The sequence below is a fragment of the Artemia franciscana genome, chromosome 10 (genome assembly GCF_032884065.1).
Source record: "Artemia franciscana chromosome 10, ASM3288406v1, whole genome shotgun sequence".
Taxonomy (NCBI): domain Eukaryota; kingdom Metazoa; phylum Arthropoda; class Branchiopoda; order Anostraca; family Artemiidae; genus Artemia; species Artemia franciscana.
Window position 1 is genome coordinate 45,148,756 of NC_088872.1, and position 20,284 is coordinate 45,169,039.

General features: G+C 36.5%; 1 protein-coding gene and 1 long non-coding RNA gene across 2 annotated transcripts in view; both read right to left on the reverse strand.

Moving 5' to 3' along the window:
* The window catches only part of LOC136032244 (protein transport protein Sec31A-like), a 140,340-nt gene that overhangs the window by 54,582 nt on the left and 65,474 nt on the right, over positions 1-20,284 (reverse strand). Inside the window, exon 9 of the mRNA XM_065712476.1 lies at positions 1,307-1,442. Coding sequence (XP_065568548.1) covers positions 1,307-1,442 — 136 coding nt within the window. The remainder of the gene's footprint in view (positions 1-1,306; positions 1,443-20,284) is intronic.
* LOC136032243 (uncharacterized) lies at positions 8,732-12,205 on the reverse strand. The gene is made up of 2 exons (XR_010618691.1): positions 10,766-12,205; positions 8,732-10,126 (listed from the first exon to the last, which is right to left on the reverse strand). It is a non-coding gene; the product is annotated as an uncharacterized LOC136032243 (long non-coding RNA).

Here is a 20,284-nt window from a genome sequence, read left to right on the forward strand (position 1 = left end):
CCTTATATGCTCTCCAGGATATAACTTACAAACCTGCCCTGAGGGCTGTGGGGGGGATGTCGTCCTCAAATACATAATTTCTGGACCTTTCATCTACTTTGAACAAAATGGCTATATCAAAATTTTGATTGGACGTGTCTGGGTAAGTGGTGGGCGTGTGAGAGGGTTAGATGCCCTCTGATAATTTTCGACTATTAAAAAGGGCACTAGCCCCTTCAACTTCCAATCGTATTAGCCCTTTTGGAAGTTCCTATGACAACTCCTTCGATACGACGTACCCTGGTCTAAACAAATAATACATTGTGCCCGCATCGCTATTTACTTAGGCAGCGCTATTGCACTACCCTATAAAATAGATGGTATAAAAACTTTTTGTAGATTACACGCAAGAATTTTTTTTTATTTTTTAAAGCATTTGAATTTTTGTTTTCTCTAAATTTCTAGTTTTTTTAAGCGATGTTTTCATTTAAAAGCATATCTGAGAAAAAGACAGGTCCGCGTACATTATGATATTTTAAAAATTTGAAAAAAGAAATAGAAAAATCAACATCTATGATTCAGATGTCATTAATTTTTTTTGTTTTTCTGAATTCGATTTAGCTCCCACATAGCAAGTGTAAGAAATTCAGATTTTAATTTCAGATCTGAGCCTTTTAAGGCATGATTAATAAGACTAAGTTTTTGAAGGAATTAGGAATATTGATAGCTTCATTAAAGGGGAGAAGAGAGAATACAGCAACAAAACATAGACTGAAAAGACCCTAAAACTAATTATTTGAGAAAATCATCACGAGACCTCATACCTACCAGGACTAACTTTCCAATATTATCTATATTTAAGTAACACCTACTTCTCAAAAATCCGATCTATCCCCCAACTTCCCTACCAAATATTTCCAGGCACAACTCCCTACAATCCTGTAAAAAATGATGCAAAAAGACTCATCCATCTTTCCACACATAGGGCAACTGTAAGGACCATCCCTCAATCTATTCCTCTCTAAATATTACTGTTTGACAATATTTATGCCAAAAATAAACATTAAAAAAAAATAAGGATGGGGAGTAAAGCAAAATCTATTTTCAATGATAAAAATAGAACAAGAACATTTTATACCGGGCATTATTATCTCAATCCTGTATCACATATGTTTTTTTTTATCCTGTATCCCAACGTTTTTTGGGTTTTTTAAAGCCTGTATCATATGTTTTTTTTCTTTTCAATATAAGTTTTAGTTTGAAAGAGGCAATAGATAAAACCCAATAGGAATTTTAAAAAACGAGAATTGGCGAGAATGGCACTCACCAGAAGCAAACGATTCAGCAAACATGATTGACCTTGAAACCAGAGCCCTGTCACCAGTAACTTGCTCGATGACAATCCTTCGTGTAGCCGTCCCACCCTGGACTGATTCTTCAGAGGTGAGAAGTTTCCCTCCAAACTATAAGCATACAAAAAAAAGAACTAAATTATTAGGCTAAAATTATAATGACCTTTTTGTTTTGCTCGATCATTCGTATAAATGCAATCGAAAACCATATAAAATTAAACTGAGCCCAAACTAGGAGTGCTATCCCTCTCACCCCAGATCTACCATTAGCAATAATAAAGCCTGCAGAGAAAAACAAGTCTAAAAGGAGATTAAGACAATTTAGCGAAGCAGGATAACTGAAGCAGGATTCTGTTTATAAAGTAATACGGTTTTAGTCTCAATTGCAATTTTTGTAATATTATTACTTTAACACAGTGATTCCCAAAGTGGTCACTACTCCCCCCTACCCCCAGAGGGGGGGATGCAAGAAATCAGAGAGGCGGTGATGGGCACGGGTACATTTGGGGGGGGGGCGATTTTTAGCTGTAGGAGGAAGCGAAAGCATAAAAGAAAAAAGAAAATAATTAGGAAAAATGTACCACTTGTAACACATTTGTAAATAAAATGATGTAAAGTTAAATTAAAATTTATAAATGTCTTCATTTGTTAACACGGCTTTGGTGTTATTTCTTATTCACTTAATTTATTTTAACTTATTTGAACTTAACGAATTTATAAATCGACCTATATATATGGTAGTAATAATCTATATATATAAAAATAAGTTGTCTGTGTGTGTGTGTGTCGAGTGACGTCATGTTTGTGTGTCGACTGACGTCATTATAAGGATTGAGCTGTATGCGTCATGAAGTTGTTTGTCGACTGACGTCATGTTTGTCAACTGATGAAATTACATACCGGGACACAAATGACGACCGGGACACAGGGAATATAAATGACGACCGGGAACCTCAAAGAGAAATTACAGACTGGGACATCCGAACATAAATCACGACCGGGACACAGGGAATATAAATGACGACAGGGACATAGGGACACAACTACAACGGGGACGCCGGGGGCACAGGCGGGATACATAAATGACGACCGGGACACAGGGATTGTTCGAATAGAAATTACAGACCGGGACACAAATGACGACCGGGACACCGGGACACAGGGAATATAAATGACGACCGGGACACTCAAAGAGAAATTACAAACTGGGATACCGGGACACAGGGAATATAAATGACGACCGGGACACAGGGACACATCATTAGAATAATGAGGTATAGATCTGAATACGGATTGTTTTTCCCATGGACAATTATATGTTGCATGTTCAAGAGTCAGTAAACCTGACAATCTATTTATATGCACAGACAATGGGACAGCGAAGAATGTTGTATATTCGCATGTTTTACGTAGTTAAAAACATATATTTATATTTATATCTATCTCTACTCACAGGTGGGACACAGGGACACAACTACAATGGCGCGTAACTAATATGGCGCGTAACGACTTACGCGCGCGGGGGGGCTTGGGGGGCGCGAAGCGCCCCACCAACTAGGTGTTGGGGTGGCGCGAAGCGCCATCCCAACAGCTAGTATATATATAAAAATAAGTTGTCTGTGTGTGTTTCTGTCGAGTGACGTCATTTTTGTGTGTCGACTGACGTCATGTTTGTTGATTGACGAAATTAAACACCGGTACATCGGGACACAAATGACGACCGGGACACCGGGACATCTATATATATATATATAAACTAGCTGTTGGGGTGGCGCTTCGTGCCACCCCAACACCTAGTTGGTGGGGCGCTTCGCGCCCCCCCCCCCAAGCCCCCCGCGCGCGTAAGTCGTTACGCGCCATTGTAGTTGTGTCCCTGTGTCCCACCTGTGAATATAGATAGATTTAAATATGTGTTTCAAACTACGTAAAAATTGCGAATATACAACATTTTTGGCTTTCCCACTACTGGGAGCTTTCCGTTTCCAATTGCCAGCAATTGATCTGAAAATGTTTGACCAGAGTCATCATTTTGCAATCGGACACGCATATTTGTAGTTAATTTTAATATTTTTACGTGTGCCCATAAATTAGAATTTTTCAGGCAAGCATTCATTTCGTCTGCAGGAGTTAAACTACGTAAAAATTGCGAATATACAACATTCTTGGCTTTCCCATTGTCTGTGCATATACAAAGCCGTATGCACTAATAATGACGTCATATGCAAACGCTCTTTTTACAAACAAACAAACATGCATACACACAACTCGTTTTTATATAGATAGATAGATAGGTAGATACAATACAAATTAACTGCGTAAAACTTGCGAATATACAACATTTTTCGCTGTCCAATTGTCGCTGCATATAAATAGATTGTCAGGTTTACCGACCCTCGAACATGCAACGCACAATTGTCCATGGGAAAAACAATCAGTATTAAGATCTATACCACATTTTTCTAATGATTGACCTTGAGCTTTGTTAATGGTGATTGCAAATGCTAATCGAATTGGGAATTGCAATCTTTTAAATTGAAAAGGCAGATCCGTTGGAATCATGGGAATGCGAGGAATAAGAACAGCCTCACCCTCAAAAGGCCCTGTCAAGATTGTGGCCTCTATTAGGTTTTCCATTGTTTTTTTTTACGGCAAGTCGCGTGCCATTGCAAAGCTTTGGTGGGTTGATATTTCTTAAAAGTATTATTGGTACGCCTATTTTTAGTTTAGCACGTGTGGTGGAAACCCTGAAAGATCTATGGAATTTAAAAATTCAGATGGATAATTAACCGCTTCATTTGGTTCCAAAACTGTGTCGACTGACTTGTAAAGGACTGCCTGGTCTCGAATCTTGGTCAAAACAATATTGTTGATTTCGTGGACGTCTATATTTTTGGGTGCGAGAATCACTCTTTCACTTAGCCATTTATTATTTTTATAATTTTTTAGAATATTCGGAAATACTTTTTCAATCTATTAATTTTTGGACGTCACTAAATTACAGAAATCAGCAGGTAGTTGTATACGTCCTGAAATTGAGTCTATCGTATCATAAATGTCTTTTTATTCCGACGTTAACTTGGAAATGTTATTTTGTACATACGACAATAGATCATTCGTACTGTAACTTTTTTCACGATCCAATTCTACACATGTCGAAACAGCAGCGATACGGTTAGGTGAAGGCATTCCCAAATCCTGAAGAGGTTTGTTTGCCATACGTACGCACAAATCTTCTATAATAACTAAAGTGTCGTTATAAATTTCTAATATTTTGTACATACGACAATAGATCATTCGTACTGTAACTTTTTTCACGATCCAATTCTATACATGTCGAAACAGCAGCGATACGGTTAGGTGAAGGCATTCCCAAATCCTGAAGAGGTTTGTTTGCCATACGTACGCAGAAATCATCTATAATAACTAAAGTGTAGTTATAAACTTCTGATGTAAAATCAAAAGTCATATCTGACGTCTCTAACTGTTTTCGATGGAGTATATCTTCGGACATTTTTGACTTATATTTTTCCCATAACTCTGTGGGAGCTGATGGAGAGCAAGTTGTTAAAATGATGCCAAACAATGCACGAATTTGAATTGGGGTTGACGTTTCGCACTAATGGGGAATATGGAACAACCCACTGGTTATCTACTTCGATGGTGGTACCGTTGCCATTGTAGGTTCTTCAGTCATTTTACAATTAGAAATTTCTCTTTCAACGGTCTTCTTACAATTAAAAATTTGTCTTTGAACGATATTCTTAAATACCTGTGTCCTGGTCGTCATTTATATTCCCTGTGTCCCGGCCGTCATTTGTGTCCCGGTATCCCAGTCTGTAATTTCTCTTTGAGTGTCCCGGTCGTTATTTATATTCCCTCTGTCCCGGTCGTCATTTGTGTCCCGGTCTGTAATTTCTCTTTGAGTGTTTTTTCTTTTTAGTATTTTTTAGTTTTTTACATTTTTTCTTTTTTCAGTTTTCTTTTTCTTCTTTATTTTTCAGCTTCACTATGAAATACATATCGCCGAACCTTTGTTTTTTTAACTAAAATCTGGTAGGCATTGATGACCTTATCCGAGTCAAAATCCCAAACCCAATCATCATCGCTATCATTTTCAGTATTGATATGTTTTGAATCTCACTGTCCAGGTTGATCTTCATCTAACTGCGCGGTTTTGCGTTCTTTAGCCTCAAGCCTGTTTCCTTGCTGTTCTTTTGATTCCTCGGCACGCTTTCTTTTCTGACTTTCTCTATCAGCAGCAAGTTTTTTGGCATAGACTCTTTGAGCATCTTCATCGGCTTTTGCCATTGTAAGTTCATCAGTCATTTTAAACTTAAACATTAATAGATTTCTACGTGAACATATATGTCTTAAATATCTTTAATGACGTCACCGTCATAGCAAAAATGACGACAACTAACTTCATGACGTCAGCTGACACAGAAACATGACGTCACCTGATCCACAGACAGACACAAAGACAGACAACTTATCTATCTATATATATAAAAATAAGTTGTCTGTCTGTCTGTGGATCAGGTGACGTCATGTTTCTGTGTTGACTGACGTCATGAAATTAGTTGTCGTCATTTTTGCTTTGACGGTGACGTCATTAACGGTATTCAAGACATTTTTTCACGGAAAAAATGTTTAATTTTAAAAGCGTTCCGAGGAATCACAAGAACAGCAAGAAAACAGGCTTGCGGCTAAAGAACGCAAAACCGCGCAGTTAGATGGAAATCCACCTGGACAGCGAGAGTCAAAACATATCAAAATTGAAAATGATAGCGATGATGATTGGGTTTGGGATTTTGACTTGGATAAGGTCATCAATGCCTACCAGATTTAAGTTAAAAAAACAAAGGTTCGTCGATATGTACTTCATAGTGACGCTGAAAAATAAAGAAGAAAAAGAAAACTGAAAAAAGAAAAAAGGTAAAAACTAAAAAAAAAATAAAAAGAAAAAACACTCAAAGAGAAATTACAGACCGGGACACAAATGACGACCGAGACAGAGGGAATATAAGTGACGACCGGGAACCTCAAAGAGAAATTACAGACTGGGACAAGCGGACACAAATCACGACCGGGACACAGGGAATATAAATGACGACCGGGACACAGGGACACAACTACAACGGGGACGCCGGGGGCACAGGCGGGATATATAAATGACGACCGGGACACAGGGATTGTTCGAATAGAAATTACAGACCGGGACACCGGGACACAAATGACGACCGGGACACCGGGACACAGGGAATATAAATGACGACCGGGACACTCAAAGATAAATTACAAACTGGGACACCGGGACACAAATGACGACCGGGACACAGGGAATATAAATGTAGACCGGGATACAGGGACACATCATTAGAATAATGAGGTATAGATCTGAATACGGATTGTTTTTCCCATGGACAATTATATGTTGCATGTTCAAGAGTCAGTAAACCTGACAATCTATTTATATGCACAGACAATGGGACAGCGAAGAATGTTGTATATTCGCATGTTTTACGTAGTTAAAAACATATATTTATATCTATCTCTATTCACAGGTGGGACACAGGGACACAACTACAATGGCGCGTAACTAATATGGCGCGTAACGACTTACGCACGCGGGGGGGGCTTGGGGGGCGCGAAGCGCCCCCACCAACTAGGTGTTGGGGTGGCGCGAAGCGCCACCCCAACAGCTAGTTTATATATATATAGATAGATAAGTTGTCTGTGTCGTGTGACGTCATGTTTGTGTGTCGACTGACGTCATGTTTGTTGATTGACGAAATTACACACCGGGACATCGGGACACAAATGACGACCGGGACACTGGGACATAGGGAATATAATGACGACCGGGACACTCAAAGAGAAAGCGACCGGGACACAAGGAATGTTCGATTAGCAATCACCATCAACAAAGCACCGGGACACAAATGACAACCGGGACACAGGGAATATAAATGACGACCAGGATACTCAAAGAGAAATTGCAGACCGGAACACAAATGACGACCGGGACACAGGGAAACAACAACAACGGGGACGCTGGGGGGCACAGGGGGATATATAAATGACGACAGGGACACAGGGAATGTTCGATTAGCAATCACCATCAACAAAGCTCAAGGGCAATCATTAGAATAATGAGGTATAGATCTGAATACAGATTGTTTTTCCCATGGACAATTATATGTTGCATGTTCAAGAGTCGGTAAACCTGACAATCTATTTATATGCACAGACAACGGGACAGCCAAGAATGTTGTATATTCGCAAGTTTTACGTAGTTAAATATATATATATATATATATATATATATATATATATATATATATATATATATATATATATATATATATATATATATATATATATATATATATATATCTATATTCACAGGTGGGACACAGGGACACAACTACAATGGCGCGTAACTAATATGGCGCGTAACGACTTGCGCGCACGGGGGGGCTTGGGGGGCGCGAAGCGCCCCCGCCAACTAGGTGTTGGGGTGGCGCTTCGCGCCAACAGCTAGTAATATATAACGAAACAAAAAAAATATAACACGTAAAAAATACCTGTTTCATTTGAAGACTAGATGACGAAATTATAAAATGTAAAATTGTAAAGTAAATATTATTTTCACAAATGAAAGAAGATGCCACAACTTTGAAAAAGAAGAAAAGTAGTTTAAAATATATCGAAATGGAACATTACCTTTCCACCCAACTCCAATAAATTAGAAGAAGAAGAAGAATGCAACATAGCCTTAAATTCTTACTGTTGCTGTCACGTAAGTCAGAGTGATTGATATTTTGTTAAAGATAAGTAATAAATGATGCGACTATAATTGGTGAGTATTATTATTTTTTCTTTGTAAAAATATGTCCTTCACAATTAATGATATCATCTTTATTTATATTTCATTAAACACCTCCATAAAAGTTTTATTTTTTGCACAGATAATAATGACTTTGTCTATGATTTGGATAGGCTACATTATTCTTGCTTTAATATTGTGGGTCGAAAATAGGATAGCATTTTCCCAGATTAGACAATGTAATACCTTTCAAAGAGCAATTTCTGTTATATGAGTAGAATTTCAAGCCATAGTATAAGCCTACGGTTTTACCAGTACATAAGGAAACAATTCTTACTTCACAATATGCAGATTAATCCTAGTTAACATATTTTGCAGGAGGAGACCCTTAATCTTCACTTCTTTTCTTGTATTTCTATCATATTTTTTAATATTAATGTCTATTCTCAAAGTCTTGAAAATTGTTTGTAAACAAACACCCAAGTGAAATTTAGTGACAATACCCAAGTGAAATTTAAATAATTGATGAGTATTATTTTTTCTTTGTGCTTCACTAATGATACCATGTTTATTTATATTTAACTAGCTGTTGGGGTGGCGCTTCGCGCCACCCCAACACCTAGTTGGTGGGGGCGCTTCGCGCCCCCCCCAAGCCCCCCCGCGCGCGTAAGTCGTTACGCGCCATAATAGTTACGCGCCATTGTAGTTGTGTCCCTATGTCCCACCTGTGAATATAGATAGATATATATATATATGGTTTTAACTACGTAAAACTTGCGAATATACAACATTCTTTGCTGTCCCATTGTCTTTGCATATAAATAGATTGTCAGGTTTACCGACTCTTGAACATGCAACATATAATGGTCCATGGGAAAACAATCTGTATTCAGATCTATACCTCATGATTCTAATGATTGCCCTTGAGCTTTGTTGATGGTGATTGCTAATCGACCATTCCCTGTCCCGGTGTCCCGGTCGTCATTTACATCCCCCTGTTTCCTCCGGTGTCCCCGTTGTAGTTGTGTCCCTGTGTCCCGGTCGTCATTTATATTCCCTGTGTCCCGGTCGTCATTTGTATCCCGGTGTCCCGGTCTGTATATACATTCGTTTTTTAGTTTTGTTTTTCTCCTTTATTTTTTTCCTTTTTTTTTCTTTTTTAGCTTATTTAGATTTTTAGATTTTTTAGTTTTTTTATTAGTTTTTAGTTTTTTTTTCTTTTTAGTTTTTTTGTCCCGGTCGTCATTTATATCCCCCTGTTTCCCCCGGTGTCCCCGTTGTAGTTGTGTCCCTGTGTCCCGGTCGTCATTTATATTCCCTGTGTCCCGGTCGTCATTTGTATCCCGGTGTACCGGTCTGTATATACATTCGTTTTTTAGTTTTGTTTTTCTCCTTTATTTTATTCCTTTTTTTTCTTTTTTAGTTTATTTAGATTTTTAGATTTTTTAGTTTTTTTATTAGTTTTTAGTTTTTTTTTCTTTTTAGTTTTTTTGTAGTTTTTACCTTCTTTTTAGTTTTGTTAATTTTTTTTTTACTTATGTCCTGGTCGTCATTTATACTCCCTATGTCCCGGTGCTTTGTTGATTGCTAATCGAACATTCCTTTTGTCCTGGTCGCTTTCTCTTTGAGTGTCGTCATTTATTTTTTTCTTTTTTAGTTCTTTTAGTTTTTACCTTTTTTAGTTTTTTTTAGTTTTTTAGATGAAAATTTTTTTTAGTTTTTTCCTTTTTTTCTTTTTAGTTTTTATTGGTTTTTACCTTTATGTTAGCTTATTTTTCAGTTTTTTCCTTTTTTTTTAGTTTTTTTTTTATTTTTTATTTTTTTTAGTTTTTTACCTTTTTTTAGTTTTTTTAGTTTTTTTAGTTTTTTAGCTTTTTTACTTTTTTTATTAGTTTTTAGTTTTTTTGTAGTTTTTGCCTTTTTTTAGTTTTTTCAGTTTTTTTTTTAGTTTTTTATTGGTTTTTACCTTTATTTTAGCTTATTTTTCAGTTTTTTCCTTTTTTTTAGTTTTTTTTTAGTTTTTAGTTTTTTTAGTTTTTTACCTTTTTTTAGTTTTTTTTAGTTTTTTTAGTTTTTTAGCTTTTTTTATTTTTTTATTAGTTTTTAGTTTTTTTTGTAGTTTTTGCCTTTTTTTTAGTTTTTTTAGTTTTTTAGCTTTTTTATTAGTTTTTAGTTTTTTTTGTAGTTTTTGCCTTTTTTTAGTTTGACAACTTATTTTTATATATATAGATAGTTTTTTTTTTTACTTATGTCCTGGTCGTCATTTATACTCCCTGTGTCCCGGTGCTTTGTTGATTGCTAATCGAACATTCCTTTTGTCCTGGTCGCTTTCTCTTTGAGTGTCGTCATTTATTAGTTTTTTCCTTTTTTTCTTTTTAGTTTTTTATTGGTTTTTACCTTTATTTTAGCTTATTTTTCAGTTTTTTCCTTTTTTTTAGTTTTTTTTTTATTTTTTATTTTTTTTAGTTTTTTACCTTTTTTTAGTTTTTTTAGTTTTTTTAGTTTTTTAGCTTTTTTACTTTTTTTATTGGTTTTTAGTTTTTTTTGTAGTTTTTGCCTTTTTTTAGTTTTTTCAGTTTTTTTTTAGTTTTTTATTGGTTTTTACCTTTATAGTTTTTTTAGTTTTTTAGCTTTTTTATTTTTTTTATTAGTTTTTAGTTTTTTTTGTAGTTTTTGCCTTTTTTTTAGTTTTTTCAGTTTTGACGTCACCTGATCCAGTTTTTTCAGGTGACGTCACCTGACACATCCATCCATCCATCCACAGACAACTTATTTTTATATATATAGATTACAAATCCATCCATAACAGTTTTATTTTTCCTACAGATAATAATGGCGGAACTAAAGAGAAAAAAAAATGCTGATTATATAATGTCAAATATTTTAAATATGACTTTATTGAGTCGCCTGTGCATATTGCATTGCAAGTGTGTCTGATCTGCCTGAAAACATTATCAAATGAAGCTCTGAAGACTTCTAGACTACAAGAACATTTGACTAAAATTCATGGTGATAAAAAAGATAAGGATTCAAGTTATTTTTGTACACTAAAAGAAAAATTTAGCCAACAACCGACAGTGGCAAAACTCTTTTCAACCGCAACCTCACAACATGGCGATGGCTTACTTGCTTCTTATAATATTTCACTAATGATTGTCAAATCGGCAAAACCTCATACTAACTAATGATACTGGCTATAAGTGAGGAAATGCGTACTGTGTTATACGTACACACAAATACATACACAAGCCGGTACTTGATATTATCAAGAAAATTTCTTTGAGCAATAATACAGTGCAAAGAAGAATTAATGAAATGACACATGATGTTGAAGATTCATTGTGTGGCTATTTAAAAACATTCACTTTTCTATTCAGCTTGACGAATCAACTTTGCCAGGAAACGAAGCTTTGCTTTTAGCATACGTGCGGTTCATAAAGGAATAAGAAATTTGCCGAGAATTATTATTTTCTAATTATTTGCAAACTGACACGAAGGAAGAATCGATATTATTTGCATTAGATGAGTTTCCTAAAGAAAAAAGAATACCTCTGAGTAATATTATATCAATAGCCACAGATGGTGCTCCAGCGATGGTAGGACGCTTCAGGAGTTTTCTTACATATTTAAAAAAGGAGGTGTCAAATGCATTAACAGTACACTGTGTCATTGATCGCCAATGTCTTATTGCCCAAAATTTGCCCAAAGTGCAACGCCTACATAATTCATTACAATATGTAATTAAAGCTATCAACTCAATCAGAAGCAGATCATTGAATAATAGATACTTAAGCAGCTTTGTATTGAAAGTGATGAAAAATTTAATTATTTGCTGCTTCACACAGAAATTCGATGGTTGTCAAAGAGTGCCTGTTTAGATAGGTTTTACAAGCTATTTAACCCGGTGTTGGAGTTCTTGAAAGATATAAATGAGGATTTGCGATCCAAACTGATTCAATCCAAAAGTGACATCACTTACTTGACGGATTTGTTTTAAAAAATTAATGAACGCAATCTTCAACTTCAAAGGAATCAATTGAATTTAATGGAACCTCTTTCTGCATTTATGACAAAACTTCTTGTGTACAAGCGAAATTTCGGGCGAGGGGAATCCAGCCAGTTTTCAAATTTATCAGGAACAGAAAAAAAGATGGCGAATATTACGAGCAAATTGGATGCACTCCATTCAGATTTTAATTAACAATTTGTTGATATATTAAAAACGAATATACCTAATTAGGTTCTGTGTCCTTGTTTAAGTGCAAATACAAAAGATTCGCCACAGTTACAAGAAGAATTGATGGAAGTTACTACAAATGATGAATTGAAGTTGAAATTCAATAGTGCCTACCAGCAATTCTGGCTTCAAAGAAGATCACTACGACTTATAAACAAATTGGGAGGCCATTGTTAGGGAGCCCAAAAATAGACCAAAAAACTGTTTTCCTTAGTCAGTTTGAAGCTTACAGCCTGAAGTCGCTGGAACAAGCGGAACTTAATGTAAAAAAAAAACGGTTGGGGGCACAAATCCTCAAAAATGGGCCGAAAGAATTTTCATGATTGGGTTGAACCATCATGTTCCCATGAATCTGGTAAAAGATTCAAATGAGTTGTTGAACCTGGCATAAGATGCAAAGACGTAGTAATTACAGAAAATAGTTTGGAATATATTAGTGCTGACATGGACTTTGTGTGCAATTTCTTGCTATTTCAATGTTCCACTTCTGACGCCAAATTAAGGAAAAGCGAATATCATTCATAAATCTTAATTGAAATTGTCATTCAAAAATTGTTGATTGCATTTCCGTTAATAAATAATTTCATAATTTCAAATTTCGATGTTCTTAATTTACAGCTTTCTATACTATATTTTACGAAAAACGTACATACAATAATGATGTAAAATAATTTAACAGTCTTGCATAGAATATGAAGACTGAGGAGATATTAAGGAGTAAAAGACAAATTTTAGTGATGACCATTATTTTAATGAATAAATCATCAAACGTTTCGGGAAAAAACATTCCCATCAACACTAGTGTACTAATTACGACGACCGCACGCCAGCATATCGAATTTTACAGACATGTTATATTTTATAACAAATACAATGTCTGTAAAATCAACATACTGACTTGCAATTATAGAAAATTAGTTCACCACTGATTAAGGAAATATTTTTTTATTTCTTTTATTTTTTATATTTTTTTTATTAAAATATTAATATTTTTTTACCCAAATGTTGGATGACTTATTTATTAAATAATGATTAACATCAAAATTAATCTTTTGCTCGCTAATTCCTCTTCTCACACATACAATAATATTCAAATCCCTTATTAATTGCTATTAAAACAAAAAATCCAGGAAAAACTGGGCAATATTTTTTCTAGAAAGGGGCGGTAGGTCAAAAAAGTTTGGGAATCGCTTCTTTAACAGAACCCCCTAAAATTAATAACACATCAAACAGCCCCAGTACAATGCTTACCATATCCCTCTTGCATTTTTTTTATCGTAGGTTTGGTTATGTACAGTTTGATTTCACTCTCCTGGACAACTTCATAACAGGAGAGACCCTCTTTTCCCACGAAGATATCTACTTATATAGTTCGTAGTGTCACTAATTCCTAGTCAGTCATTAATCTTGACTTCTGAAAACATTCGCGTGGTATTATGGGACGGTTACCTGAAGCGAGCATTTAAAACTATACTGTCGAGTTAGTAGCTCTTTTTTTATTTTCATAAGAGTGTGAGCTATGTCTCCCTCCCGTTATCTTTAATTACTGTCGTCCAAAGTCGGATGATAGTACATAAATGTTGTTCGTCCTCTCCGGCAAGCCATAATTGAAATCAGATCGACCCCCTTTTCCTCGGCAGAAAACAACATTCTAGCTTACTAGACATCGTTGCCTATAAAGAAGCTGAATCTGGTTCAGACTGAAGGCGGATTTCATGAAACTGGTATTTCCTTCGGATAATCTGTAGGAAATAGAGACAAAGAGTGCCTTTAAATTTGTATGTTAAAACAAATTTGCTGCAATCAGATGCGAACTCCATCACTCCATCGTCTACTACATCAATATCAGAAGATGCCAACTTCAAACAAATTTGGGTAAGCATCAAAGTATATTACCACGAAGCAACAAAACTGAGTGATGGCTACCGTAATAGACCAAAAGATCAGTGACTATCAGAACAAACACTTGCAAACATAGAAAAGTCAAGTGAAATAAAATGATGCCTCTTCCAAAGACAAGCCCTTGATCAATAGATTTTCTAAGACAAACGATATGGACCATCACGAAAAGCACAATAAATCATCAGAGAAGCCGACTCAAGCTGAAAGCAATCCAAGCAGAGGACCTGACAAATTTAGGGGATTCCAAAGCTGTATACATAATCACAAATTAAATTATAGATAAGAAAATCCCCATTCAACATGAACCAGTTATAGACTTCTCCAGAGTTCTGAGTCCTAAAACTCGCAGTCCTGAGAAGCTTTTGGGCAAACCATCCCCACCTCATAAAAGCCTCTTGATAATCCCTCTAACTGTACTGTTCACTATGGATATAAAGAGAAATCGCCTATCACCAAAAGAATTCTCAGCAGCAGCAAAGAAATTGAAAAGCGTATGTTCGCCCGGCGAAGACCAGAAATCCGTGGAGACGACCGGAACGACTATTTTATTTTACCCCGCAGTTTGGGCAGCATTATTTTCAACAACGTGGGTGACAACTAAAGCACCTTCCAACTGGCAGTCGCAAGTTCAGATCTTCAAAAAAAGGGATACAATTATCTTAGGGAACTGAAATGGCATATACCTTCTTTCAATGCCTAGTAAATTGATGTTACCATTTTCCAGAGGACAAGCGCCTAACTCATCAAACCTCTTACAGATGAGCATAATGGCTTTGAGACCGTATCACTCATGCTTATATTTAACAATTACTCACTGCCTTCTATCTAAAGAAAGTAAGGAGTGGCGCTCGAAAATTCAGATGATTACCGCTGATTCCCACAAGGCTTCAGATTCTGTCGAGCAACACGCCCTTTGTAAAATTTTCTTTTACTATGTAATTCCAGAAATGTTTGTCTCAATTATAATCGGGATGTATGGAGACGGCGAATGTCACATGATAGCACTGGACAGTCTAACACGGCTTCCTCACATCCTTTGGGGCAAAAACGGGGTTTGCCTGGTTACCTCAGCTTTTTTTTCTTGATCACAGATTATTTTCTCGGGAGTACGGCGAGAGAATGCATCAATTTTACCACAGACGTGAGGCTAAGCGACTTAGATTTTACCGCTCGCTTTGAATAGAATAAGATGTACCAACAGGACCTTCTGGACAGCATAATGGAAAAATCCAGCCAAGTCAGCTTGAATATAAAAAGAGATAAAACTAAATGTAGAGGTTCAAAACAATCACCTCTCAGTATAGCATGCGGGGACTAGGACAGAGAGCAAGTAATTCACTTCAGGTATCTTAGCAGATCATTAAGAACACCTTATTGACTTCAAAAGGAGTGTTCTCAAGATTAGCTCAAGCTGGAGCTTTCACCGGGCTAAATAAAGACTGGAAGTCTCAAGCTTTTTCAATAGGAAAGTTGTCCCAATTCTACACTATAAGCCCGGGACTTGGGATCTGAGGCAAGAACAAACAGTAAATGCTCTCATTTGAAAACACACCTTCGAAATATCCAGAACATCCACTGACTACAGAGAATAGAAAATTAAAGCACCTGCAAAAAGATAAGACAACCTCTCACGACAAGTTGAGCCTCCTAAAATTAATAATACATCAAACAGCCCCAGTACAATGCTTACCATATCCCTTTTGCATTTTGGTTAAACTCAGTGGACTCAGCCTAGACCTTAGTTCCACCAGTACCTCCCAAGGTATCAAAAAGTAGCAGCAATGTTCTCTCATTAAGCTGGAATAGGGTTTAGAAGTTGATAAATCGCGGTTGATGAAAAGACAGGACAACCTCTCACGGCAAGTTTCAAAATAGTCTGCAGATGAAGGTACTTCAGCTATGTTCTAAAAAGGGGCAATCGCCGACTCCCAAATACAGCACTAGATTGGCAACCACAGGGATCCTGTCATAAAGGTAGGCTTAGAAATACCCTTAGGTGCACCAAACGCGATTTATCAGCCTCTAAACCCTATTCCAGCTTAATGAGAAAATATTGCTGCTACTTTTTGCCTTGGGAGGTTCTGGAGGTACTGGTGGAGCTAAGGTCTAGGCTGAGTCCACTTCGTAGTTCCCATTTTCTACTAGACAATAATCAACATGAATTACATATACCATAGAGTTAAATCTCTATTATGTGTTAAATCTCTAAACAAGAGCTAAGAGCTCATATGGCACTTGTGACGAGGCAAGAAGAGCTAAGAGCCAAGAGCTCATATGGTATGAGCTCTAACAAAATTCTAAGAATCAATAGAATGATTTAAAAGGAAAATCAGAGGCTTAATGCCGGTCAGGATTTAAAATAAGAGCTCTGAGTCACGATGTTCTTCTAAATATCAAAATTCATCAAGATCCGATCATCCACTCGTAAGTTATGACCTGATTTTTTCTAATTTTTCATCTCCCTTTACCGATTTTCATCGTCCTAGCACGTCCAAAAGCACCAAACTCGCCAAATCACTGAACCCCTCCGCCCAACTCCCCCCAAGAGAGCGAATCCAGTGCGGTTACGTCAATCACGCATCAAGAACATTTGCTTATTCTATCCACCAAGCTTCATCCTGATTCCTCCACTCCAAGTGTTTTCCAAGATTTCCCCCTCCAACTCCCCCCCCAATGTCAAAAGAACTGGTTGGGATTTAAAATAAGAGCTTTGAAACATGAATTCCTTCTAAATATCAAATTTCATTAAGATCCGACCACCTATTCATAAGATAAAAATCCTCCAATTTTCACGTTTTCCAAGAATTCCAGTTTCCCCCTCCAACTCCCCCCAATGTCACAGGATCTAGTCGGAATTTAAAATCAGAGCGTTAAAGCACAAGATCCTTCTAAATATCAAATTTCATTAAGACCTGGTCACCCTTTCGCAAGTTACAAGTACCTCAATTTTCAAAATTACCCCCCCCCCTCCAACTCCGCCAAAGAGAGCAGATCCAGTCCGGTTGTGTCAGTCACGTATCTTAGACAGGTTTTTATTCTTCCCATCCAGTTTCATCCTGATCTCTCCGCTTTAAGTATTTTCTAAGATTTCCGGTCCCCCCAACTGCCCCCCCGCCAATGACGCTGGATCCGGTTGACATTTAAAATAAGAAATCTGAGTTACGAGATCCTTCTAAATATGGATCCGGTCCAGTTGTGTCAGTCACGTATCTTGGACTTTTGCTTATTCTTCCCACCAAGTTTCATCCTAATCTCTCCACCGTAAGCGTTTTCCAAGATTTCCAGTCCCCCCCCCCCCAAATGACACTGGATCCGGTCGAGAATTAAGATAAGAGATCTGAGTTACGAGATCCTTCTAAGTTTCATGAAGATCCGATCACTCCTTCATAAGTTAAAAATACGTCATTTTTTCTAATTTTTCAGAATCATCCCCCTCCTCCAATAGAGCGGATCCGTTCCAATTATGTAAATCACGTATCTAAGACTTCTGCTTATTTCTACCGCCAAATTTCACCCCGATCCCTCCAGTCTAAGTGTTTTTCATTATTTTAGGTTCCCCCGCCCCAAACGCCCCCCAATGTCAACAGATCCGGTCGGGATTTAAAATAAGAGCTATGAGACACAACATCCTTCTAAATATCAAATTTCATTGAGATCCAATCACCAGTTCGTAAGTTAAAAATACATCATTTTTTCTAATTTTTCAGAATTAACCCCCCCCCCCAACTACCCCAAAGAGAGCGGATCCTTTCCGGTTATGTCAACCATGTATCTAGGACTTTTGCTTATTTTTCCCACCAAGTTTCATCACGATCCCTCCACTTTAAGTGTTTTCCAAGATTTTAGGTTTTCCCTTCCCAACTCCCCCCCCCCCAATGTCACCAGATCCGGTCGGGATTTAAAATAACAGCTCTAAGACACGATATCCTTCCAAACAACAAATTTCATTAAGATCTGATCAACCGTTCTTAAGTTAAAAATACTTCAATTTTTCCGAATTAACGCCCCCCCCCCCAGATGGTCAAATCGGAAAAACGACTATTTCTAATTTAATCTGGTCCGGTCCCTGATACGCCTGCCAAATTTCATCGTCCTAACTTACCTGGAAGTGCCTAAAGTAGCAAAACCGGGACTGACAGACCAACCGACAGACCGACAGAATTTGCGATTGCTATAAGTCACTTGGTAAATACTAAATCTGCAAATCAAAACATGGTATATTGTGATACTAGTATTTAGGTTTCTTTATTCAAATGTTGAATATTACCAAATTCTGTAGTTTCTACCATATATTCGAAGATAATGACCAACCGGAACTTTCGAAAGAATATTCTTGTTTATTGGGTAATCAGTTGAGCTTCAGCTTTTTGGCTAATTTAAGTTCTGAATTCTAGCTAAACCTTTATAATAACAATAATAATAATTTATTTATGCCCTCAATACATACATTAATGTACACAGAGGAGTATAGGAAATAAACGAAAAGAAAACTGAACACTACAAAGTAACACTTCTGAGGAAAAGGACGATAATAAATAGCTCACAATACTCATAATAGCTCATGAGCAGGTAATAAATATCTCGTTATAACTCGATAATTAAAATTTCAGTTTTATTGAGGCTACAACGACAAAACTATTTATCAATCAAACAAGACAATTAAGGGAAAAATCGACTTTATTTTTTCTAGATCGCCGAAGAAATTGATCGTATTGTTGATCCATGTTTGCAGTGATATCAAATATTGCATATTTTTAGATAATTGACCTATAGTCGGATTCCAAGAAAACTTTTGCAAAATGTTGCATATATTTAGATAATTGACCTATTTCTGAACCGTAGTGGGATTCCAAAATAAATTTTACAAAACCGGAAAAAGTACAGGCGGATACGTTTTCTATCATTTTTACTTAAAATCATCAAAGATGGAACGATGAAAAATATAGAAGGCGCAAACATTGAATTATAAATTTTAGCAAGTGTTAGTTTATCAAAACGACCTTTCACCTAGATTAGGAGGCCTTAAGTTTTTCCAAGTTTTTCCAATACAGATGATAATAACACTTCGCATGTAGCTTCAACTGTCGGGCCGAAAGGCCAATCAGGGTATTAAATGATTCTTTATTAAAAATTTTCTGTGATCCCACCCTAATTAAATGACGCTGGAAATAATTTTCATTATTTGCCACTAGGAATTCTGTTTTAGTATGTTCAATCTCCAATCTTACCTCCCGTAGATGTGATTGTTATATATTAATTGCATTCTGTATTGATACTAGATTGTCCAAAAACAACAAAATATCACCAGCATACGACAAGTGGCAAATAACGATCCCGTCTCTCACACATGTCGGTAAGTACCGTGTGGCTGTCTTAATTGCGTTGCTAAATACGCGGCTAAGAACGGACCTTGGTTTACTCCTTGACGTAAAGAAGGTCTGAAAGTCGCCCGTCCTCCGAAAAAATTCTCATAGACGAATTGCTATACCAGCTTGTCAAGCACTGGCATATGAATGGGTAGGTTCCAATACGCACATACGATAAAGAGCGTGGATATCCAACATATTATCGAACGCTTTTGAAATATCTACCCCGCACCCAAAAAGTTGTTTTTGAGGTAACGATGGTGTTCCAATATATCTAGAAGTATAGCGTGTGCATTTTGAACCCCTACAGCACTTCGAAAACTCAACTGAATGTCCCCCATATTGCATTTTGTTGATAAATATGGAAGTAAAATGTTTTTTTCATATAATTTTCTAATAACAGATCAAATTGTCATAGGTATATATGATGAACATTGTTAAGAAACCTTGCCCTTCTTGCGTATACATACTACTTTACCTTCTCCAATCAAAGAAGGGACATAATGCTGGGTTACTATTACTTAATATAATAACTTAAGATGCTCTAGTAGTTTAGAAGAACCATACAAAAGGTGCTCTGGTAACAAATTATTTGGATCTGGTGCCTTCCCACATTTTA